This window comes from Charadrius vociferus, unplaced genomic scaffold (assembly GCF_000708025.1).
Source record: "Charadrius vociferus isolate BGI_N301 unplaced genomic scaffold, ASM70802v2 scaffold1295, whole genome shotgun sequence".
In the NCBI taxonomy this organism is placed as follows: Eukaryota; Metazoa; Chordata; class Aves; order Charadriiformes; family Charadriidae; genus Charadrius; species Charadrius vociferus.
The window spans coordinates 56182-80430 of NW_009648567.1; the positions used below are offsets into that span (position 1 = coordinate 56182).

Below are 24249 nucleotides of genomic sequence, written 5' to 3' on the forward strand. Positions count from 1 at the left end.
GGGGTGCCCGCGCGGCGGCGCGGGGGGGCCCGGGCCCCCCCCCAGCCGCGGGGACGGGCCTGCATCCCCGGGGAGGGTCCGCGGGTCGCGTCCGGAGCGGGGTGGTCAACGGCTCCGTGTCCAGATGGACATCAGTGAGGAGTGGTGTCCCTCAGGGGGCTGTACTGGGACCAGTGCTGTTCGGTATGAGTGACATGGGGAGTGGGATGGAGGGAACGCTCAGAAAGGTTCCAGGTGACATCGAGCTGAATGGGGCGGTGACACGCCGGAGGGACGGGATGGCATCCAGAGGGACCTGGACAGGCTGGAGAGGTGGGTCCCTGTGAACCTCGCGGGGGTCAACATGGCCAAGTGCAGGGTCCTGCACCCGGGTGGGGGCAGCCCCCGGTCCCAGCACAGACTGGGGATGGAGGGATGGATGGAGAGCAGCGCTGCCGAGAGGGACGTGGGGGTGCTGGGGGGGGGAGCCCATCCATGAGGGGGCAAGGCGCACCACCGAGAGCCCCTTCCAGTGCCTAAAGGGGCTCCAGGAGAGCTGGGGAGGGACTCTGGATCGGGGAGGGGAGCCGTGGGACGAGGGGGAACGCTTTGACACTGACAGAGGGGAGATTGAGATGAGATATTGGGGAGAAACTCTTTCCTGTGCGGGTGGTGATCCCCTGGGGCAGGTTGCCCAGAGAGGTGGTGGATACCCCATCCCTGGAAACATTCCAGGTCAGGTTGGACGGGGCTCGGAGCAACCTGATCTAGTTGAAGGTGTCCCTGCTCATGGCAGGGGATTGGACTAGATGACCTTTGAACGTCCCTTCCAACCCAAACCATTCTAGAAGTCTAAGATTCTATGATTCTAGGTCAGGATGAGGGACTGCAGTGGGGACGGCAAGGGGGCACGGGTCAGTCCAAACCCTTCTTATTCAACATTTTTTAAAATTTGCTCACCCCGGTGCTGTTTTCGTCCAGGAGAATGTGGAGTTCCTCATTCAGGAGCTGCGGAGGCCGAAGTACAGCATCTATTTCATTTGTAAGTTTGTCCCGTTCTGTCCAGTAAGTCCGAGTTGCCCCTTTGGGACCGACCTGATGTTCAGTAGAAAATACAGGTGTGAGATGTTGTGACTGCTCCCGCTGACGGCCTTTACTGAAATGCTGCCAGTGTGTGAATTTGAGTTTTTACTCTATTTAGGTCACCAAATTCTCTCAGCAAATGGTGCATACATACCAGAGAAAATAGTTAAACTGAAGCAATTTGTAAGAGATTGTTACAAAGCAACATGATAAATCTGCATTCCTCCGGTATGGCTTATCCCTGAAAGTTTCTGAGATTTTAAGGCTTCGTGTTGCTTCATAAAAATGAAAGAAGTCTAATGGTAGGGGTAAAATGCCCTTATTGTGAGGAAAACAGATGCACAGGATGAGGGACTGGCCCAAATCTTGAAGGTAAATAATTTGGGATAGAATTCACATCCCAGTGTTGGACTAAACTTGTTGCATGGGTATCGGATGGGTGTTTCTCACACCCCGCTCATGCCCCAGAATATTCTGTGGGTTTGGAAATGAAGCAGAGCAACTCCAGCTGCTTTCGTGTTGAAGTCAAGTCTTCCAGTGCCCGTATCGCTTGGTGAGACTCTGGGAAATGAGCTGAAGTGGCCTCTAGATGTCCTTGCGGCTCTGCGGGAACGCAGCGCCCAGCAGCCAGCCCGTGGGCTGCCACGGGGACTCCGGTTCCCAACCGGTGGCGATGACGATGACATGCCCGGCAGTGCTGAGGAGCTCATAGGAGATGTGGCTGTCACCGTGTTCAGCCAATTAATACTGGATTTTACGCATGTAACTCTACTGACTACAAGCGGGCTGTCCGTGGTGTTGCTTAACTGGGAGATGTCAGGCCAGGGAGAGGACAGGAGCGCCCCAGTGCTGCCTTTCCAGCACTGCTGCATCCCGCAGGATGTCGAATCCATCGCTGACCATTACCTGCTGCCCCAGCGCTGCAGTCACCTGCTGGATGTTGGCACCAGAGGCAGAAATTTGGATGGGGAATTAGCTCAGAGCATCCGTGTGAGGTAACCTCTGGATTATAATGTCTGCATAATAATTGTAGGTGTGCGGTCGAAGGATCTCTGTTGGGATCTGTTCCTGCTCCAGAGGAAAACTGGGTCGCACTGTTCTGTGGTGGTGTTGCGTGTCACCTGTCACTCGCAGAGCCCGACTGTTCTTTCGCTTTTGTTTTCTTTCAGATTTCAGTAACGTGATCAGCAAGAGCGATGTCAAGTCGTTAGCTGAGGCTGATGAACAGGAAGTTGTGGCTGAAGTTCAGGTGAATTTTGAATATTTTAAATAGATCTCCTAATCCAAAAGCACCAGCGAAGTGAACGTACAAGCTAAGAAACTCAGGTGTGGCAATGAGAGGACTCTGTAGTTCTCGAACAGCGCGCAGCAGCGCTATGCAGCAGCCTGGGATGGAAGAAAAGATGAACGTGCATGTGGGATTGAAAAGTAAAAGAAAGAAAAACTCCTGTGCCCCCTGTTTCTCCCTGCCCTCCAGTTTTCAGAGCCGCTGCTGGTTCTGCTGTTGTCTGGGTTTCACAAGGCTGCCACGCGTTTGTGCTGCTGACGGAGGGCTGTGTACTCGAAGAATAGACAGGACAAACTGGCAGTGTGTAGGGATTCAAGAGGTTCGGCACGGAGGAAGGAGAAATGATCAGCGTCGATGAGTCTGTGCATCACTTAGGATTTTAGGCTGATGCTGGAACATGTGCTCTTGTAGGCTGAGTAAGGGTTGGCGAGCCCCGTAACCGTATTTGCTTTCACTTGTTGGCAGGAGTTCTATGGCGATTACATTGCAGTGAATCCACACGTTTTTTCTCTCAACCTCTTGGGCTGCTGCCAGGTATGAAAAAAGCGAACGCTCCTCTGGGGTCTCGTTTTACGGTTAATGGGGAGAGCAGTGGCCACGACGAGCTGGGTGCGGCGGGGGGCTGCCCAGCAGGTGGGCTGCGGTAGAGGCTCCGTAAAGGGGCAGCTCATCCTGACAAGGAACTGGCAAGGAGAGGAACACCGGGGAATCCGGACTGTGGCCTCTGGTGTACCTGCTCCTCCAGTCAAACCATAGTTTACCATAAGACTTTAAGACTTAGAAATAAGACTTTCTGTGAGAAGGGGTTTGGGGATGGTGCGTCCGTACTAGACGCAGCCTTTCCTTCCAGGGTCGCAGCTGGGATCCGGCTCAGCTGTCCCGGACAACTCAGGGGCTGACTGCTCTGCTTTTGTCTCTGAAGAAATGCCCCATGATTCGGTACCAGCTCTCTTCTGAGTCAGCGAAGAGGCTTGCTGAATGTGTAAAGGTATGGTGAGAACCTACAGCGATGTGAAGTACATTTGGCAATGTACTTAAATTTTGTTTCATTTTTTTTACATATTGATCCATTTGAAAGAAAGTCCCCTTTTCAGTTGATTCGTGTAAATTCTGTCGTTTACTTTGGTGCACGGCTTTGGGCAGGTCACACCCCTCGTCTCTGCCTGTTCTCGACCACGGAGCAGGTGAAGAACCGTATTTGTTGTGAGTGTCATAAATAGCAGTGGGTTATCCGGTGCCTTTTGAGAGCAGGGGTTATTTCTTCGTTAGCAGTGTGGACTGAGATAGCAGCACAACTTATTTTTCACCAAATCCTCACTTTTTGTTCACCTATACCAAACTACGAGGAAACATTTTCCAGGTATACGTAAGATCGAGTGGATTTTTTTTTTTCCTTTTCTCGACAGCAAGTAATCACTAAAGAGTATGAGCTGTTTGACTTTCGGCGCACTGAGGTTCCTCCTTTACTTCTCATTCTGGACCGGTCAGACGATGCCATCACGCCGCTTCTGAACCAGGTGAATCTTCTTCGCGGTAGCGCGAGGGTTGAGGTAGGAACGCGAGTGCTGGAAGTGCAGTGAGCCCCGTGACGGGAGCAGCGAGTCTGAGTTCACACCCTGGCAGGGCAAGGTTTATATTTAAAAGGTGAAAAGTCTTGCCGCCCGCCCTCATTCTTTTTGAAACCTCTCTTTTTATCTCCTGGCCCGATTTTTCAGAGTTGAGCAGGGGTTGTGTGTGCTGGTTTCAGTGGCAGTTGCAGCCAGCGCCCTGGCAAACCAGCCCACTTGCGCTTCGGTGAGACACGCTTTACATCTGGAGTGTCTCGGCAGTGCCCTTTCCGAGGGTTTATCTGTATGGGCTGTTCGGCAGCACGCGGACGCAGTTATTGAGTGACCTTGCACTGGTGTATTCCTCCCTCTGGGTTATTGATGAGTGGTATTCACTGTGCAGCTATTGTAATATTTATTTTCTTCGCTGTGCTGCAGATTCTGGCAGAATCTGTTTGTCTCCTTGCGTTTCTGCGGGGTACGCTCAGCCACGGGTCAGTCCGGTGATCGGGCGATGGCTGGAGCTGCAGCTGGGGGTACCACAACAGCGGCCGGCGCCTCGGTAACGCTGGTGCTGGAGGAGCTGGTGGTGATACTTGTAGTACTGGAGCGATCTGAGGGTCAGAAACCCAGCTCAGGTTTGTAGAGTTACGGACTGCGCTCAGCACAGGGCACCAAAAGCTTTATCTGCTACGCTGAGATTTTCTATCCAGGAGAGAGATTTGAACAGATGTAAATGGAGCGTCGGGCATGTCGGTGCCCTGATCAGCTTTCAGTTTTCTCTCTAGATTAATATTAGTCTTCCTGGGATAAATACAGTAATTCACTGATGTGCAGAAACACACACTCCTACTGCTGTGCGAGAAGCAAAGGAGCATGTAGAACATTGTACAGTTTGTAACTTTGGAACCTCTGCAGCCAAAAATACGCATGTGGCAGACAGAATGACTTGATCGGGAATATTAATCCCCATTGCTCTGCTATGCGAGCTTTGTGTCTTTTGAAGGTGCCTACAGTACGCACCCGGCAACAGGGTGGTTTTCCTTTGTGTTTGCACCAGCGCCTCTCACCACGGGACGCCCGTCTGGTTATAACAGAAGTGATATTTCTTTCTTATTGTAACATTCTGGCCAAAGTTTGAGAAATGCATACTTTGGACCCACTGTGTGTTCCTAGAGGCACGTAAACTGATTTTGTTTGAGTTCAGCCTGAAATCCACTAATTTTCCAACGCTGTTTGGTACCTTACTAAGGTCATCGTTTGCCTTTTCTTTCCCCGTCCTTGTCAGTGGACGTACCAGGCTATGGTTCACGAATTGCTGGGGATTAACAACAACCGCATCGACCTCTCTCGGGTTCCGGGGATAAGCAAGGATCTCCGCGAGGTGGTCCTGTCTGCCGAGAACGACGAGTTCTACGCCAATGTAGGTATCTCGGTGGGGATCTTCAGGAGTAGCTGAATTTGGGGATCCGGTTCCATTCGTGGTTTTGCCACATAAAAAGAACTTTCCAATGACTTTGAGCATCGGGGTGGTGATGTAGTGTATAGCTTATGCAAGTGGTGAAAATCAATGTGTAATGCAAGCAGCATCTGACATGAAATAACGTGTCGGTTTTATAGTTTTCTTTCAAACCCGGCCCGCTGGCAGAGCTGCTTTGCTCAAGCTTGGCTCTTGGAGACGATGCGCAACGGCTCTTCGGTGCTCTGGGCAGAGAGTGCCACCTTGTTCCAGCGGCGTCAAGGCTCGTGTTAGAATGGCACTCTCAGATCCCCGTCTCCTTCTCTACAGAACATGTACCTGAACTTCGCAGAGATTGGCAGTAACATCAAGAATCTTATGGAGGATTTCCAGAGGAGGAAACCTAAGGAGCAGCAGAAGCTGGAATCCATAGCAGATATGAAGGTACGGACAATCTACACCTAACTGAGTGGACTTTTAAAATCCTGTCCGTTGCAGCGTAGTGCAGATCACTCCTGTCTGTACACTGACAGTCCACGCTACCAGTGCCAACAGTTCAGATCTCTGTGGCACGCGAGTTTTGGGGAGCGGGAACCTCCTTTTTGCGCTGTGTTCATTACAACGGTTGCTCACGCTTTGATAAGCCATTCTGCACCGCTGCAGCGTGCTCTACAAGCGTGCTTATTCCGACTGCTCTTGAAGCTGCTGCTTAGAGCTTGCTGAATCCCAAAGCCCTCCAACTGAAGCGGTAAGCTCGGGTGTAAGTACTTGGCTCACTCCAATATGGCTGTGTGGACTTTATAGCTGAGCCGGGTCACTTGGCAACAGCTCAGAGCGCGGGCTGTTAATTCAGTCACTGCTCGAGCTTTAAAGAATCCCGGCGACGTCTTTGGAGATGCTTTCCGTATCCTTTTATTTTAAGAGTAAATAAAAAGTACATCCCTTCCAAAATTCTCCTTGTAATCGGAGAAATCCTGTGGGATCCCGGGACTGAGGTGCCCCATCATCCATACACCCACACTGGTCTTGCTTATATTGATGCAAAGTTTATAGGATTTCTGGCTGTGTTGCACACATCCACCGTCTCTTGCTTTTATTTCAAAGAACCGGTTGCTGTGCTTTCTCCATTTGTAGGCATTTGTGGAGAATTACCCGCAGTTCAAGAAGATGTCAGGCACGGTATCAAAGCACGTGACAGTGGTGGGAGAGCTCTCTCGACTGGTCGGGGAGCGGAACCTCCTGGAGGTGTCCGAAGTGGAGCAGGAACTGGCCTGCCAGAATGACCATTCCAGTGCTCTCCAGGTACCTCAGGCTCAAAACCTGACCTTGATCCCTTGTCTGAATCGAGACGGTTTGATCCTGTAACTCCCCTGTATGGAAGTTTGATACTGAAAGTCAGCGGGAGTTCTGCGTGCAGATATGCTGCGGGGTTGGGACACGAGATGTTAGAATTGCTCTTCTCCTCCCCGTTCAGTTCAGATGGGGATGAATCATAGTTAATAACTGGCTTGAGAAGCATCTTTGCAAATTCTGTCTTTACATTTCACAATACAGCATTCCTTCATTATACACAGTCAGTCGGCTTCTGGCAAGCTGCCTGTGCAGGCACCGGTGAAAAAACCCACTTAGAGCCCGGTGCAGAAGCTGCTTGTATTTGCTAGGGAGGAGAAGAAATGGAATCCAGGAAATTATTGAAACCAGACTATTCATTGAGGTGCTGGCTTTTACCATTATTTTTTTTTAAAAAAAATAAAAACCAGTGGAAAGCCTCTTAGATAAAAGATTTCTTTGGCAAAGAGGACTGAAAAAGCCTAACAGAGACTTCTGTTAGAGCTGAGTATAGACTGAAGTTTTGACCCTGTGTTGGCTTGTTGGATTCCATGACCTGACCTAGTATCTGACAGTATGTCAATAGTGATGAATTGTGGCTGCTGACTACTCAGAGAAAATAGCAGTATTGTTGAGTGTGACTGTATTTGAGCAGAGTTCAACCAGCCACACAGTATTAAACAATGATTCCTTAATTTTTTATAGCTAAGGTAGAAGTTACAGCATATAATGGGCTCCTTTACACCATACTGGAGAGGCAGATTGACCAGAAAATAAAGATAAACATCTTCAAGAGATTTGAAATACATGTCTTCTTTGCCTCTCTTATTCTGTACTCCAAGTGGGTGGTGAGAGGATAATATTAGACTCTTCGAGGACTGTAATCTATTACCAGACCCCGAGCTGATGTGAATCAGTATAGGCCTGCTGAAGTCATCGCAGCTATATAGATCGGCGAGCCTATAGATAACGATTCGATAGCTTCTGTTTGGTAGAATTGACATGACTAAGTCTTGCAGTGGGAAGGCAGCCATAAAATGCACTTGCTGAAAACAGCCTCTGAGGTTCCCTTGCTATATCGTTGTTTCTAGATGAAGCTTTTGCAGTTTAAAAGTCAAATATTTGAGTTCTAATCTGTCAGCCTGTCGTGTCTGTGCTGTGATCTGGTATTTCTGGTACTAAGACAGCACAGAGCGTTAGCGTTGAAACGCGGGTGCTTGGCGTTGCGGACCATTTTGGAAAATGTTGGTCTACTTTTGATGAAGTTGTCTCAGACTGGTTGAAGAAAGGGATGATGTGAACTTCTGGCGATGACGCGGTTGCGTTACCCGCTCTGCGGTTAAGAGAGCGTGTGGCACTACTGGAAACTGGACGGAGACACAGGCAGGTCAGCCCCCACCGAGCGCCGCGCTCTCGTGGCAGGGTGGTTACTGGAGATCACCTTGATGCTGGTTCAGGTCTTAGTCTGCGCTAACTCGGTATTTCTGCAGTTTTTACAGCAGAAAAGCTGCCTGCAGTTTGCTTGCAGCCACGTGCCTAAAGGGCTCTATTGTGCTTCGAACAACTTGAGACCGACTGGAAGACAAGTAGCAGCTAAGAAATAAATGCAAAACTGTGGAACTGGTATCCTTCTACACGAGGAGATCAGTATCTCTCTGGCTGCGCTGCCCCAGGCTGTTCCCTGTTGCAGTTTCCTAATGGCAGTGACGGGCCAAGGCCGCAGAAACAATGAAGAATAAGCCAGTGCCCGAAAGAAAGGCAGAATTGTTCTCCAGCTGATGTAACTTCAGCAATTGTTAATTCCTCTGGTGGCCTTGGGCCCCCGAGCACAGTACATTTTGGTTATTCTTCCCCTGGTCTCTTATTAATCCCGACATCGTACATGAGCCCTGAGCGATGAATGGGAGGGTTTGAATCCCGTCTCCTTCGACGGACAATAGCTTTGCTGTTTTACGCGCTTCCCGCTTATATAGGCATTGCCGCTGCGCTGCCAGCACGGGATTGAGATCCGTGCAAACGAACATCTGCGTGGGACTCTGTCCCTACCCTCACAGGTGAATTCTTCACCTTCCCAAGGTTAATGGTAAACTCCCGTTGATCCTCCTCAAAGCCAGGATTTTATCCTGTATTTCTGTAACTAGTCAGCATCAGTCAAACAAACGACAGCAAATACAGGGGAATACGCGGTAAATAACAACAGTTTCCCATCATTGTTTCACAGCCGTTCACTGAATGTTTCCATCTTGCCTATCTCTAGTGGGAGGGCAGGAGAATCTTGCAAAGATAGGCTGTGGTTTTTGGAGTGTGTGAAGGTCATGCAGGCTTACAGCGTGGAAAAAAATCCTACCTGGTTCTGTCGTTCTCTTGGAACTGCCGTTTCTGCAACTGTGAAACTGGCAGCTCCTCTGCTCCCCTGCATTTGAGCTAACGCAGGCTGATTGTTTTGCTTTAATGTTCAGCACAGGGAGAATTTCAGACTTTGCTGTGTCCTAAAGCATCTCTCCAGCCCTGACCAGATGTCTGCAAGCACATCTGGTAGTTGGTGCCTGTTCTTTGAGATCCATCTCAAAGCTCAGAGTTAAGAAGCTTATTACTCCCGTGGCTCACCTAAGCTACCAACTTGGCTCTGGTGTTTGTTCTGTTAACTGCATTATCGCAGCTCTGCGACTCCGCACAATGACTGAGAGGTTGCAGAGAGGAAATAAGCGCTTTTGGTGGTAATGAGAAGGAGTAGCACTTACACGGCCGGTCGTCACTTTACACAAGCAGTTCCATCCTGCCTGCGGTCCCTGGAGGGTAAACGCCATGCGCCGGCGGTTCAGAAGCTTTTCTGGAAAGGGTCTGTACGTTACCAGGCAGCCGCTTTGGGGCACACAGCCTTTGTATTTACGACGGTATCGTGTTCTCTTCAGCACAAAAAGTAATCATCTCCATATTAAAAGTAATAACTGTAGATTTCTGTATTCACCTCCAGTGCTGTAATCTTTCTTTTCCTTTTCGTGCCTGAAATTCCTTTCTTCCTTTGCTTCCAAACGTTGGGTTCTTGCTCCTCCACTTCTCACATCCAAAAGTTATTTGAGACTTCGAGGCTTCTGCCCTACGCCTTCCAAAAGAAAACAGAATCGGTGTAATTGTCCTCCCTCTTTTTTCTCGATGGTCAATACCGCGATGGAACTCGTGGGCCAGTTTTGGCTCTGCTCGGGGTGGGAAGGGAAGGGCAGAGGGTAAAGGTTCCTCTAAGCGCCTGCCGATGCCCCCCTTCAGGGCAGGCGTACGGTGCGTTGAGCCCACCCCGCAGCACGTTATGGAGAGTTAAGAAGGGACAACAGAATTGGGTTATGAATTCCCAGCTTCATGAAAAGACCCAAAAGCAACTTGCACTCCATTGTACTCCAATAAATCTACCCACAGAGCACATAAGAAGCCGGGCTCCGTTGCTTATGGCACAATTTAATTCTCTCGCATTCCTCCTGCATGCGATTTTGTTGCTAGGCAGTGGGCTTGATATTAGTCTGATTTAATGTCCTTTGAAGGCCTCTCCGCTAACACTGCTCTCTGTTTTGCCGCAGAACGTGCGTCGCCTCCTGCAGAACCCCAAAGTGACGGAGTTTGACGCTGCCCGGCTGGTGATGCTTTACGCCCTGCACTACGAGCGGCACAGCAGCAACAGCCTGCCAGGGCTGATGGCAGATCTCAAGAACAGGGGTGTGTCGGAGAAATACCGAAAGGTAATTGCAGCACTGCTCCTTCAGCTGGATAAACGAGCGGGACAGGAGGGCACAGAGGTGGAAAATCATTGCTGATTGGTGAAAAGCTCGCCCGCTTTAGTTTAGCACAATGCAAATCGCTGAATTGTGCCGCACCTTGCGAAAAGCAGCCTGAGCTTGGCTGGGGCCTGCAGGTGTTACTTTAAAAGACATAACTTAATTTCCGTTTCTAAAATCAGGGATATTATGAAGGATTGAATGCAGCAGGGATGGCAGGCACGCCAGGAGTCTGCTAGGATGAGTGTGTGGCATGTAAACGGGGCCTGGAACATGCTTCCTTTCTCCTTCTCCTCTTCCTCCCCACCCCTTTTCCCCCAGCTCCTGCTGAATAGGTAATAGTTGCAGCAGAGGACTTCTGGAGACGGTAAAAGGAGCTTGGCTGGGTGGGAGAGGGTGGCAGCGCTTGGCAAACGTAGCGAGCAGCTGGAGAGGAGGTGGAGAAGCAGGATGATGTCACGTTGTATGGAAGATCTGCTATCACTGCAGCAGACTAGGGAAAAGAGAGCCTCTCTCCTCGTGCAGGCAGTGTCGCGGCAGGCTGGGTGGAGATGGGGAATACTTCTTCTCTTCCCCCTTGCCCCTCTCTGTGCTGCGTTACCTGCTTGGGATCTCCCTGACTCCTTGGTTATCATTCCAGTACCTCCATACCTGCCTATCATTCCATACTCCATCATTCCAGTACATCCCAGTACCTCCATACCTGCCTAACTAGACAAAAACTGCCTGGAAGCTGGTTTCCCGGGTTAATAGGATTCTGGTGTTGCCTCTCTCTGTACAGCTGGTGTCTGCCATTGTGGAGTATGGAGGGAAACGGGTGCGGGGCAGTGACCTCTTCAGTCCCAAGGATGCTGTAGCCATCACCAAGCAGTTCCTCAAAGGACTGAAGGTATGGATCTGCCGCGGATGAAATAATGACGGTTTTAGTCAACAGTCACGGAGCGGGACCTGCATGCAGCGCAATGCCACGTGTCGTGGATTTCAGAGATTTAACCATAACTGCACTGGGCTTTTAGGCTGTAATTCTCCCTGAAGACAACAGGAGTTGCTGAAAAGCCCCTCTAAATCTGGACATCTGTGATTAACACGGGCTGTATCCATCAGATGCTGCTGCTCCTTCTGTGTGCCTTTGCTGATCTCTCTTAGCCCGCTGCCGTGCTGTATTAATCCGTAACAAGAGCTTCTCTTGCACTGTAGGGCGTTGAGAACGTGTATACACAACACCAACCTCTCCTCCAAGAAACACTAGATCAGCTCATCAAAGGAAAACTCAAGGACAGCCAGTACCCCTACCTGGGTCCCAACACTCTCCGTGACAGGTATGTGGGGCAGAGCTCAGAACTGAAATATATCTGCTCCTCCCAGTGCCACCGCTTGCTTTGCTGTTTGCCTGGAGATGAACAAAACTTGGGTTTGGCAGAGAAATGTGTAGGTCCGTCTTGTGTTCTCAAGTAGGTGCCCTGGAGAGGGTTATTAAGACTGAAATACGACTGTCTTTTCTTGCTGGCCGAGACGCGACGTTCCCATTATAAGGGCTCAGGTAAAGGATAAAGCCATTGCACCAAGCTGCCAGGATGTTCACATGGTGGATTTCAACATGCCCCCTAACTTCACTCCATGCCATCTGGCGTTTATTTGTAGAGTACCAAAAATAGTCCAACTGCAAGCTCTCCCTTCTGAGCCAGTTGCTATTCCTGATGAGAACGGGATCTTGCTGAATATGGCTAATAACCGTAATTGAGAAGAACTCTGGCTGTCTGGTTCTAGCTGAATTTGCTGGAGCTAAGCTAATCTGCTGTAAAAGAAGTCATTAAAGGTAAATATGGGCCGCAGAGTGAGGGCGCTGAATCAGTAGAGAGAAGTCGACAAGTTGTCCTCTAACGGCAGCATTCTGTACAAACCACTCCCTTCTTTGGTACTGCAGTTTCCTTTCTGCAAAGGAAGCTGCTGCAGAGTACGGGGTGGGTATTGTTCCTTCTAGTGGTGGTCTCCGTTGCGGAGAAGAGCCTGCTGTTGCTTTGCTTCCTTTGGGTGATCTGTGATGATCAATTCATTCTCTGAATCTTCTCCGATGTCTGTGAAATGCCGCAGGGTTCCGCGGAAGGTGTTTTACTTGCAGCATTAGAACAGTCGTCATTCCCTTCACACGCTACGTATTATTGGCTTTTTATCAGCAGCCGCCACGTTTTTAGTGAAGCAGAAAATAAATTCAAGGTGGTCATTCTCAACAAAGGAGGTGATGGTTGCAGGGCAGTGTGGGTTGAATGAAAACCACAGACTCGCTTGGAGCCGGAGAGAAGTGGAGTTGGGGACCGAGGTTGAGCAGTGTCGAGCGGGTGGGAGGAGCAGAAGCGTCGAAGAGCGAAGAGCGAGCATTCATGTCGGGCTCTCTTTGAGATGCACACCCCGCTCCTCCTCCTCAGCCCTGCCTTGGGGCATTTCGGTCCATCCGATGAAAGGAAAGAGGTATTTTGTAGCAGGGAGGCATCCAAATTCCATGCCAAGCTGACAGCAGGGGCCATTAATCATTTTATTTATGAATAAGAAAGAATTATATTCATACAGGAAACAATTCGTTTGTGTATGTCCCTTATAGACCAAAAAGGTATCTGCCTCACTCCAGATTTTCCCTTTAAAATCCAGTGGTGAATTGTGGCTCGAGCGGATGGGGGGTTTGATAGGTGTGAACTATCAAGGCCCCTAGCAACAGCGACGCTGTCCTCTCTGTCCTTGAAACCAGCTCGTGACTGAGGTGGGTTTCAGCCCCACAAAAAGAGGTTGAGGGACAGGATTTGTGGTCGATGTGCAACGAGACACACAGAAGAGCAGGAACTGCAGCCCGGCATCCCTCACCTGCGTCTGTTCTGAGCTAACGAGAAACAAACGCTCACCTGACCTTTATCTTCTCTTTTTCAGTTCCCACTTATATTTTCCTGAGCTGTGTTTCACTTATAGTCTTCTCAATGTTTCCAGAAAAGAGTACAGCAACCCGTCCCTGAGAGTCCTGCTACAAAGAACGCGCAAAGAATTTACTTGGGGGAACGTGAGAAGGGTTTAATGCCTACCTTGAATTGAAGGAAAACAGAAGTTGGATGAAGGGAAGTGGAGTTTGCACCTCCCTCCCTTCTCCGCAGCAGCTACAGCCTTCTCTCGTAGCTGAAAGATGCGAACCCTGCGGTTTTGTTAAAGTAAACCTCAAAATACAAAGGCAGAGCTTCCAGACTGTTCTCCCCCTTACGTTTCTCACCGTCTTCCTTCAGTGTGGGATTGTCCTTGGGACAGCGGCCGCGTCCCACACTGCTGCTGCCGGGTCAGATGGCTGCAGAACATCCAAAGGGGAAGGGCAGAGGGTTACGAGGGTTGTTGCCTGATGGGAACGGTAGATCTTGTTGAGTTTAAGACATGGGAGCGGTAGGAATGAGGGTTTGTCACTGACAGAATGAGGCACCTAAATACTTCTGTGTCTGGTCTTCACTGGCCGTGTAAAACGGGGGCCGCAGCACTGGGCTCTCTCTGAAGTATGAACATTCAGCATCAGGAAAACGGGGGCTCAGCTAAAAACAGCATTTAGTTATCGGGTTTGGAAGAAAAAGGCCACTTGACGGTTTTGCCGTAGTGCCAAACCAACTGAGCGAGGAATTTAATAATTTCTCAAAACTTAGTATAATAAATCACAGCCCGCAGCAAACCGGGCTACACTCTCCTCTTGCTTTCTGCTGCCAGAGGACGGTGTTACCGTGATTGGCAGGAGTTCAGCTGAAGGTCAGGGCGACGGGCTTTGTATTTTTTGATCAAAGAGACGCAGTTGCTTGAACAGCAAAGAATTTGAAAGGATTCTTTTTAACTATTTCTTTCTGTATTAAACATTACAGTGGTGCAAGGGAGCTTCTGCTGCAAATTGGCAGCGCTGAAGGAAAGGGAATCTTTGCAAAGCACTGAGCAGGGCTCCTAGGAGAGAGCGATAAGCAATTCTGCTTTCTTTTGCTTCTCCTTTATCTCCCGCTGTGTTCAATATCATCCTTCTCTCGTATGCCACCAGCCTGCCGTCCCTTCCACCTTGCTGCTGGAGAGTACGAACTAGAACACTTCCTGAAGCCTCTCTGGGTCACGGCAGTCTGCGGGAGCCCCGGCTGCGTCCCGCGCTGTACGGAACGTCCCCTGAGGTGTGTGACCCCATCGGCTCTGCCGCAGCTTCCCCTTCGGGTGGAGCTTTTGCTTCGTTTGTTGCTTTGACCCGGGATTTTCTCTAACGGGGCTTTTGTCCCGATCAGACCAACTGGGCCTGACGGGGTTACCTAAGAGGGCTCAAGTCCACTTCTTACAAAAGTAACTTTGTAAGCAGACCATGAGGCAGCTCCGTCGCTGCGGTGCTTCTTAAGACCAACCAGAGGTCCTCAATGTTTTGCACGAACGCGGCAGCAGCCCGGGAAACAGTGGCAGGAAAAGGCACACTGCTCCTGCGGGATGCGGGTGGGACTCGGCTCCTTCCAGGTCTCTCTCAAATTACCCCAATTTCTTACCAGATTATTGAAAAGTCTTGGGAAGTGACCTTGTCTGAAAGCCCATCAAAGTTCAGACTTGAACGTGGAACGTGAGAACTCACCAGTATCATCCAGTTTAGAGCATTCCACGGCTGGACACGATCTTTCTCCCCCTGATTTTGTTGAGGGGAACGTTGCAGTTGACTGCTTGAGGAGAGGAAGAATGTGGAGCTGTTTAGAAATGTCTATAGCTGACGCCCATCTGAAGGGATGGGTGAGGTATCTCCTTAGGCAGCGAATATAAAATCTCCTTTTTTGGAAGCATCAGCTTGCAGCATGTGATGTGGAACCATTTGGCTCTGTGCTTTTGCATCTCAGCTCGCACAGGCTGCCCCGACGATTAGGGAAAGTAGCGCTGCCGCTAAATCATATATATTATCTCGTATTCTGTACGGTTTGTGTTTTGTGGATTTTATTTTTTTTTTTTTTTAAGGCAAAACTCTGACTGTGCCCTTCTTTGTTCAAGGAAGTCGCTTTTTCCTCCTGTCTGAAGCGTTTGAGCGTTTAGCTGTTAAAGTGGTAGTTAACCCAAGGAGATACATAGCCGCAGCCACAAATTGGGTGCGAGACGCACAGCAGCTGGAGCTGGTGTCACTGTAGATTGCTTTCCCGCTAATCCTGTAACAGTCTGGGGGGTTCTTCCTATTCCAAAATTGCTTATTATTTGCCCTTGAGTCGAGCAGTAATTCCCTGGGCACTTCATAAGAACACCAAGATGCCTTTGCTCCTTCCGCGGCAGCCTGCCCCTGCGTGCCTCAGCTCACTGCTGGTGGGTGAGACATCCGCGGGCTCGATGCTTTGCGCGAGGCACCTGGAGGGGGAGTGAAGTTGTAGTTCTGCCCCCGCTCCCCCGTGCCGGGCTTAATCCTGTAGGAAAGGCAGCAGCGATACAAAAGCAAAAATAAGCACCTTCCGTGCCCTCCTGCTGATGTCTAGTGCAATCCCAACCGCACGGGAAATAGCGGCAGACCAGGGTGTAACGCCCCAGCAGGAGGTTTTCTTACCTGCCACCCGGCGTCTCGGAGGCGTTACCCGTTGAGTTTGCAGCCCAGCGGAGGTACCAGCTCCCCCGTGCTGGCTCCATTCGGATTATCCTTCTTTCGGGATTTCTATAGCTGTTTGACATCTTTTTAGCATACTTTTTTCTGGATATCAGTCAATCTGTTCCCCAATTTGTACAAAGCTTCTTTACCGCAACAAAAACTGCTGATATGCAGTGACAAAGCCGTGCACAAGATGCGCAAGCCTGGAGAAGGCTCCAGGGAGACCTCAGAGCCCCTTCCAGTGCCTAAAGGGGCTCCAGGAGAGCGGGGGGGGACTCTGGATCGGGGAGGGGAGCCGTGGGACGAGGGGGAACGCTTTGACACTGACAGAGGGGAGATTGAGGTGAGATCTGGGGAAGAAATTGTTGGCTGTGCGGGTGGTGATCCCCTGGGGCAGGTTGCCCCGAGAAGCTGTGGCTGCCCCATCCCTGGAGGTGTTCAAGGCCAGGTTGGACGGGGCTTGGGGCAACCTGGGCTGGGGGGAGGTGGCCCTGCCCAGGGCAGGGGGTGGAACGAGATGAGCTTTAAAGTCCCTTCTAACCTAAACCGTTCCATGATTCTTATTCTTGTTTTGTACGGCATCTCACACAGGGGAATTCTGTGCCACGAGAGGTTTTTCTAAATGCAGCAGCAACAAAACCACTATATTAAAAAACTCCAACCTTCCATTCATAGGGTTTGTCTCCTTTCTTAGGGCAGACCCGTACGCCTCACTGATTTGATCGTGTCCCGTAGTCCTCGTCAGCGCTGTGCAGAGCGTGGCCGTACCTGGCGGGCCGTGCGCGAGGCTGCGTTCAGGCAACGGCTGACGGAGGAGCGGGAGGGGAGAGCACAGGCAGGAGGGGTTCCGTGGCTTGCTGCTGCTTCTCCTCTGCGTGCTTCGTTCCTCCTTAACCCCATGTGATTCAAAATGCACTTGATCTATTTCAAACCTGTTTTCAGGCAGCTGTAAATGCCTTCATAAGGTATTTTTCTGGGGTTGAGAAACGAGCAAATCTCCTCTCCTCTGCAGCTGGGCTTTGCGTGAGCGAGAAACACAGTTTTCCTTCCCGTGGATGTAGGGAAGGATGCACACCTTCAGCCATGCCGTGGGTTGATGAAGTGACTATGCACAGTCTCGCCCTCATTTCTGGGGATCCGGCACCTTGTGAGACTAATTCACCTAGCTCTCACTCACTCCTAGGAGAAAGCTGCGACCTGACTCCAGGGACTGTTAGGTGATGTGGATTTGCAGGGCTGAGGTGGAGACAGTGAAAGGCGATGGCAAATTGAAAGGCCGGTACGTGCTAAGATATTCCAGAGGAGTGTATGGGAGCTTGGCACACGACTCCGGCATCCGAATTCCTCAGGTATTTGATAGTTCCAATCAAAAATGCATAAACGATGGTACCAGGAGACTGATCCTGTGGATTCCAGTCTGCACGAGGCTTCTTGGTAAGAAGTTGTCTGGTGTGTTGCTTTGTTGCTCCAGTGATCCAGTTGGTAACGGCATCTTAACCCTAAAGGTCCCACCTGACTTATTGGACTTTGGGGAGATGCAGCTTTCTCGACCTAAAAGACGTTCTCCCTGTGAAGCGAGGTGTGGCGTGGCCTACTTGGCACATCTCCTACATGCATGACGATAAAAGCGGGCTTGTAGAGATTTTAGGTATATTTTTTCTGACAACTGACAGTGCCTTACCACATTACTTCATTGCTGTGCATTCCCTTTCCTTTGATTTCCCTCCCCAAAAGACTCGGGCGCATTTGCATCTAGTTTCCAAAGCCTAAAATGACAAGGTACGGCGCTCTTCTGTCCTCTGGGGCTGGCTCAGCGACTCGTGTTGTCACCAGGGCGCAAAAGCCTCCGTCTGCCTCGGTGAGATGTTTGAACCTGCACAGCCTGAACGCGCGGTTGCTATATATAACCTCCTTATCTTAAGGCTGCAGTGCAGGAGATTTCGCAGGCTGTTCCTGCGCAGGGGACGCAGCGTAGCTCTGCCGGGAGGAACGAGCACGCCGAATCCTGGGGCTGCGGGAGGGGAGGGAAGGCAGCGCAGACGGCGTGCTGAAATCCTGAGGGCAGCACTGCCTTGACCTCTGCTCCTGGCTGGAAGGGGTAAATCACGCACGGGGTAAAACTTGTCGCTCTGTCCGGACAGCATAAAGCATCTGATACAGTGTGTTCCACTTTTGCTGACTTCTCTACAAAGGATTCTACTTTACACCTCGTTCTTTCCAAGGAAGCTCCGCAGTAAGCGGCAGCTGGAAGGCTTGGGCACTGTTAGAATGATTGTAGGGCCCGAGGATAACAAGTGGTGTCGTGCCTGCGGAAGAACTGTATTGAATGCACCAGCTTTTTTTGTGGTTGAATTAGCCGTGCTGCGCGTCCCCAGAGGGTACGCCTCAACGGATGGGGTTCCCACATTCCAGGCATCGAGGCTGCAGTATTCCCTCTCCTCCCGGCAAAGGGACACTGCCGGCACCGCCTACAGCATCTCTGACATCGCCTTTTGTCTGTCCAAATCATCTTACGCGCACCTAACCCAAACTTTCTGAAAAGACTTATGATTTCAAAGGTTGTTGGTAACAAAGATCACTTTGGGAAGGGGTGTGTGTTATCTTTTCCATTAATTTTTCTTACCTTTCGGCATCCTCTCCAGCAGCAGGGAGGCAGTTGTGTGGACCTGATGGCTAACACGCTTGTTCCGAGCCAGTGTCCCGCCCTGACGGCAGTTTCGCTCTTGGTAGCACTGTCTGGTCGGTGATGCCAAGAAAGAAGTCCCTGATGTTGGTCCTTCCGATGCACGTGTTGCTGCTCTGGGCAGTACTGGTGTCGAGGGCTTTGCGGGTTGGCTTCCCAGCAGGGAGTAACCAGAGACAGAGTCCAGGTACATCCCGGGGTCATCCCCGTCTCACGCTCCGTTTGCTTTGTCACTGATGCGGAGCCTGTCCCGCCGGAGCAGACGAAGGCCTGCTGCTTCCACCGCTGCAGCGAGCAGCTGTGTTCTAGCCCGAGTACCTGCTGGGAAAGCAGAGATGAGTTTTGAGACGGCAACAGAAAGTTAATTGTGTCGAGACTTGACTGCTTTGACTCAAGCGGACGACTGGCAGGATGCGATCCGCACCTTTGCGCTGTAGGTTCTGCCGAAATCGGTCTCTCGGCTTGTAGACGGCAGCAGGGCTGATTTCGGGGTTGCAAACACATTCTGCTGTCCCTGAGAGCGCGAAACTTAAGCGACTGGGGAGGGCGGCGCAGGGCAGGGGCAGCCTTCCTTTGAAAGCAGAGCGTGGAGGGCGTGCGGCTGGTTTTGTATTTTGTCAGATGAAGGCACTTCCCTCCTTCCCCCTTTCCCCTCCCGCTCTTTCCCCGTAACGTCCCGTATTTCCAGGCTGACTATGGAGCGTAACCTCAGAGGTAAACTTACGCCTAAATCCCAGTGGTTCTGTAATCAGCCAGCAAAACTGCAGCTGATCCGTGCCCTTCAAAGCAAGCCCGAGAGGTCTGAAGCGCCGTTGTTGTCCTCGTTTGGCTCCCGAATTGATCTTAATTTAACAGCCGCAGCAGTGTCTCCATCATGCATTAAACATTGGCGTATGTGTCATGGTGGAGCTCCGCAGGGATGCAGCGTGTGGGCGTTGCTGAGGAGGCTTTTAAGGACCGTTAGCACGTTGTGTAAATGTTTAGGAGAGAATATGTTTTAAAAGCGATTTAATGGGCTGCACATTGTTGTCGGCCTTGAGCCCGGCGCACCACAGAAATGAGATGTGGTCCAGGGAGAGAAATCAACAACGTCATTGCCTCAGCGCCTGTGTGTGGTACAGGATTTATCCTTCTGTTTTGTCTGATCCCGTCTCAACATTCGTGTCTTTATTGCAGACCCCAAGATATTATCGTCTTCATCATTGGAGGGGCAACTTACGAGGAGGCGCTGACTGTCTATAACCTTAACCGCACCAACCCGGGGGTCCGCATCGTCCTGGGGGGGACCACAATCCACAACACAAAAAGGTAATAACCGTATTGTTTTTTTACTGTGGACTCTGTGTATGTAAAACTGCTGACGTGAGCGTGAATTTGCGACGCCTCAGGGATCTTCATCGCGCAGTAAAACACGGAAGCGTGTGTAAACAGTCCGAGCCCGGCTCTGCTCGTTATGGCTGAGGGACACATTACCAAGCTGAAGGTTTAATGTGCATTTTACTGATTTCAAGTGCAGGGAAGTCGATGGGTATAGTTTCTCCTGCTTATAATTCACCACACACGCCTAATATGAATGAGAAACCAGTGCAGCACGCAGGAATTCAAAACTGACTGCGGTCTTATTGCTCCCGTTGAAATCTGGAGCAACTGCATTTGATAGCAGCGAAGTTAACGTACCTATGATTAGAACGGAGTTCTGTGATTACTCCGCTAGCAGGCTCTCTGCCGCCCACGAGCCTGCAGAGTATTGGCTGTGTCGTTTGCTTTTCTCCCTGGAGAACGGAGCTTTCCCTATCGGTTTGCTGTGCGCTCCGAGTTGCCTTTCCTGGGCGGCCAGACGTTTCTAAGGGCTTAATCCCCGCAGGAACCGAGCGATGCCGGGAGCGCTGACCACCCCGAGCCTCACTCCTTTCCTCCGTCATTGTCTCTGGGGTGTTGCGGCAGCTGCCTGTCGGGGCTGGAAGGGCGCGCGTCGGGCAGCGCTGGTGGTATGTCACGTCCCCTGCGCTGGGCTGAGTGAGCCATTCCTAAGGGTCTCGGTCGGGATTTACAGAGTCGGACGGCTCGTACAGAAACCTGCAGCCGCTTTGCTGTAGCTGGCCAAAAAATTCCTGTCAATAGGGAACGCCTGGTTTATTTCCTATGAAATGTCTGGTTTGTAAATACGAATAATGTTTCCTGCACCCAAATTCATAGAATCACAGAATGGTTTAGGTTGGAAGGGACCTTGAAGATCATCAAGTTCCAAACGCCCTGCCAATTACTCATCCGAGTATCTGAGCACAGGTGAAAATTCAGACCGCACTGGGGATTGTGTCCCATCGGCACGCCTCGTTGCCAGCCAAGAAAAGGGGCACGAATTCCTTCAATCCGTGCCTTGCTCCTTTCCACCACGCCGTTCCGTCCCCGTTCGTATGACGCTGCCACGGCCGGGAGCCGATGGGTTATCGGAAGGAGGGTAACGGCCGGAATGTGACAGGCGACCCACGTCTCTCCCATGTGTTGCAGCAGGAAGCGCAGTGAAATCTAAGTCCCGGGAGAGTCTCTGGCATTGTCCAGCAGCTGCTCTGGGCTTTAAGGGAACGGACGGAGAGCTTCGACATTACCACGTGGAAACACAAACAAAGCACAGTCCTGCAAGAGGAAGGAAAAGTTAATGCTGCTCAGCATTTGGGAAGAAATTTTCAGGGCTGACTAACAGCACTGGGGGCCTCAGCAGTCTCCCGGAGTTCAGGCAAGACACACTGTTAACACCACAGGCGTTGTATGTCGGAAATACAGCTGTCAAGCACTTCGCTGATCTCAGTTACTGACAGGTGGACTCAAGTGTAGCGAGCGGGCTAAAAAATGGCTTGGTTTTCAGGCCATATACGTGCGCTGCTGCTGCATCAGTGTCCCGTGTGATATTTATAAAATCCTTGCACTTTTGCCCTTCCTTTTCGTGCCTGTAAGGGATCTTCAGGCTCCAAAACTGCCTGCACCGTTCCCTCACAAGGAAATCCAGCGGCTCCTATCATCGCTTGCTCTGAAAAAATGCCCAAACCCTCCGAATCCACAGCACCCACTCTGAAATTTGGCCCGTATTTTAGCCTGATGTCGGATGATGGCAAAGCTCCTGAACCGATGCTAGCCCAGAAGTCAATTGCTTTTAGGAACTGGGTTACAAAGGCAAGTCTGTATTAGCCCACATATCCACCGATTCCTGCCCAAATTACCCAGCTTCCTCAACCTTCTGCTGCACAAAGTAGCCTTTGAACTAAATCCTGTTTCAGCCAAGCCTAGAAATAGTAAGGAAAAGAGACGAGCGGACACAGTGGCTGCTCTTTGACTGATAAAAAGAAAGAAGTTAAGTAAATTGTCATCTTGCAAGGATGCAAAAAAACCTCTGGTTCATATTCAGCCTGCCATCCGCTGGAACCTCCTCGTCTACCGGCGCATTTTGGGGCTGATTTTGACATCTGCCAACACACCCGCCTCAGACTTTTCCCAGCGTCTGTGCCGCGACCCTGGGTGGTACTGTCATCACGCCACGCTGAACGCCAAAACCAGAGTGCGCGCTGCGGAGCTCTCTGGGCCGCTATAGTTTTTCGCACCATATCGGAGGTTGAGATCTGCCCCAAAAGTGTATCGGTGTAGTGGATTTAGCAAAAACTGTCACTGGGCGGGGGGGGGAACAGAGAAAACTCACCAGCAGCATTTTGAGTAGAAGGAAAGCAGGAGCGTGGCGAGCAGGAGGGGCGTGAGAAGGTGGTTTGAGCTTTAGGTTGCCGTCCCAGCTCTGCTGGTGACGTTGGGCAACTCTCTCCTTTGTCTACGTGCAGCAGAAGGTCTCGGAGCGGGGACTGTCTCTCGCTCCTGCTTTACAAAGTTCAGGATTTCCAGCTACATCGTCGGGCTCCGCTTCTTCGATTTGTGCTGTAGCGAGGAACGTTAGCTGGTTGGGGCTTCTACTGCCACTACGTTTTGGCGCAGTCTCTGAATTATTTACAGAAAAACTAGGATACTCTATCAAAATTTGCATTTCAAAGAATGAAGTGGGGGAGAAAAAAAAAAGAAAAAATAAAAAAAGCTGTTGCTTTTTAAGGGCTGACTGCTCCAGGGTCCTGCCTGGGAACTGCGGGGTGAGGACTGTCCAGGGTCCCGCTCTACAAATAGCCCAGTCCCAAATGATTTGCTTTTCCCGAGTGGCTTGAGTCAGATTTCCTAAATGATAAGAAGCCACGTTAATAATAATAATAATAAATTAGAACTTTTGGGTCAGTAATGTCAAGCCCTTTTGGAGGGAAGACTGGCCTGGCTGGCTCCTGCGTGCAGAGGAGAGCAGCCGGTGCCAACTCGCTCAGGACACCTGAGAAATGAAGAAGTTTCCCATCCATTGAGTGTTAACCGCAATTCCAGCAAAGCGCATGAGGGTCACGGCTGTTTCAGCAAATACACGGAGGTGTCTGATGCGAGGAAACCTAGATTTTATTGTCTCCTAACTCCTCCCGTAATCCACCCGCCTTCCTTTAATGAGCTGTTGCTTATTTCTGCTGGATTAGGGTTGATATGTCACAATAAACAAGGAGATTTTTATATTAATGCGCTGAGCAGCCCGTGTAAGCGCACTAATCCTGTGCTTTCATTGTTCTTACCAGTCCAACTTAAATTGTGATCAACATCTGTGTTGATAGGGTGGGGGATGGCTTAAGGGATATCCATTCCGCTTTTTTACAAAGCGGGAGACAGAGAAGCCTTTGGAGCTGGTTATGTTGTTAGAGCTGTATATTTGCGGGAAGCTTATCTGTTTAAGAGACCATCTGCATTGTGCAGTGAATGTACCGTAAGTAGATGCTTTAAAGTGGTGGGGGGGTGAAAAATACGCGGTGTAGGGATGGAAAATCCAACATCCCGTGTTTGCAAAGAGGGTCCCAAAGTGGGTGCGGTAGGTACCTCTTCGGAGGTTCCTTATGCCGCACAGTTGTGTCATGGAGAATCTGTCCCCGTTGATCTTTGTGGATTTATACCCATATAGATGCAAAACAGGGGCAGGCGGCTAATAACAGTGCTCATAGCCTGAGCTGAGGCACGTAGTCTAAGGGATTCCGTATAAATTCATCAGGCTACAGAAGCTGACGGGCTCTACTGTTGGAGTTTATTCCCCCGGGTGAAAAAATCCCAGTGGTTTTACAAGGTATGAGAAAAAGTCCGTTTCTTGGCATCCCTCCTCTGCCTCTCACAGCTAAATCCGCGTAGCGCACCTATTCCTCGGCCTCTTCCCCGCCATCACGCGTGGGCAGGTCAGGCAGCCGTAGGGTTGGGAACGCGGCTCGGCTCTTCTGTTCCTGGCTGCAAGCAAGAGCCGGGAGAAAAAAAAACCCGCAGTAAAGCAGCAGGGGGTGCCGAAAAGTCAAGCGATGAAAGCCAGAGAAATGCAGAAAGCCAAAGATCAGAAAATCTCTTTGATTGTGCGCGCTCCGTTTGGCTGCAGATGAGGCCTTAAATCTGTCCCATCTCAGTTTACTGAATTCTTTTTTTTTTATCCCCGGTTCCT

General features: G+C 50.5%; 1 protein-coding gene across 1 annotated transcript in view; it reads left to right on the plus strand.

The window, feature by feature from the left end:
• Nucleotides 1-966: 966 nt before the first annotated feature.
• VPS45 (vacuolar protein sorting 45 homolog (S. cerevisiae)) overlaps nt 967-24249 on the plus strand; it is a 28553-nt gene continuing 5270 nt past the window's right edge. Inside the window, exons 1-12 of the mRNA XM_009886184.1 lie at nt 967-1021; nt 2232-2311; nt 2816-2884; nt 3201-3338; nt 3757-3867; nt 5186-5320; nt 5687-5800; nt 6491-6658; nt 10255-10413; nt 11231-11338; nt 11647-11768; nt 19893-20024. Coding sequence (XP_009884486.1) covers nt 3282-3338; nt 3757-3867; nt 5186-5320; nt 5687-5800; nt 6491-6658; nt 10255-10413; nt 11231-11338; nt 11647-11768; nt 19893-20024 — 1106 coding nt within the window. The 5' untranslated portion in view covers nt 967-1021; nt 2232-2311; nt 2816-2884; nt 3201-3281. The remainder of the gene's footprint in view (nt 1022-2231; nt 2312-2815; nt 2885-3200; nt 3339-3756; nt 3868-5185; nt 5321-5686; nt 5801-6490; nt 6659-10254; nt 10414-11230; nt 11339-11646; nt 11769-19892; nt 20025-24249) is intronic.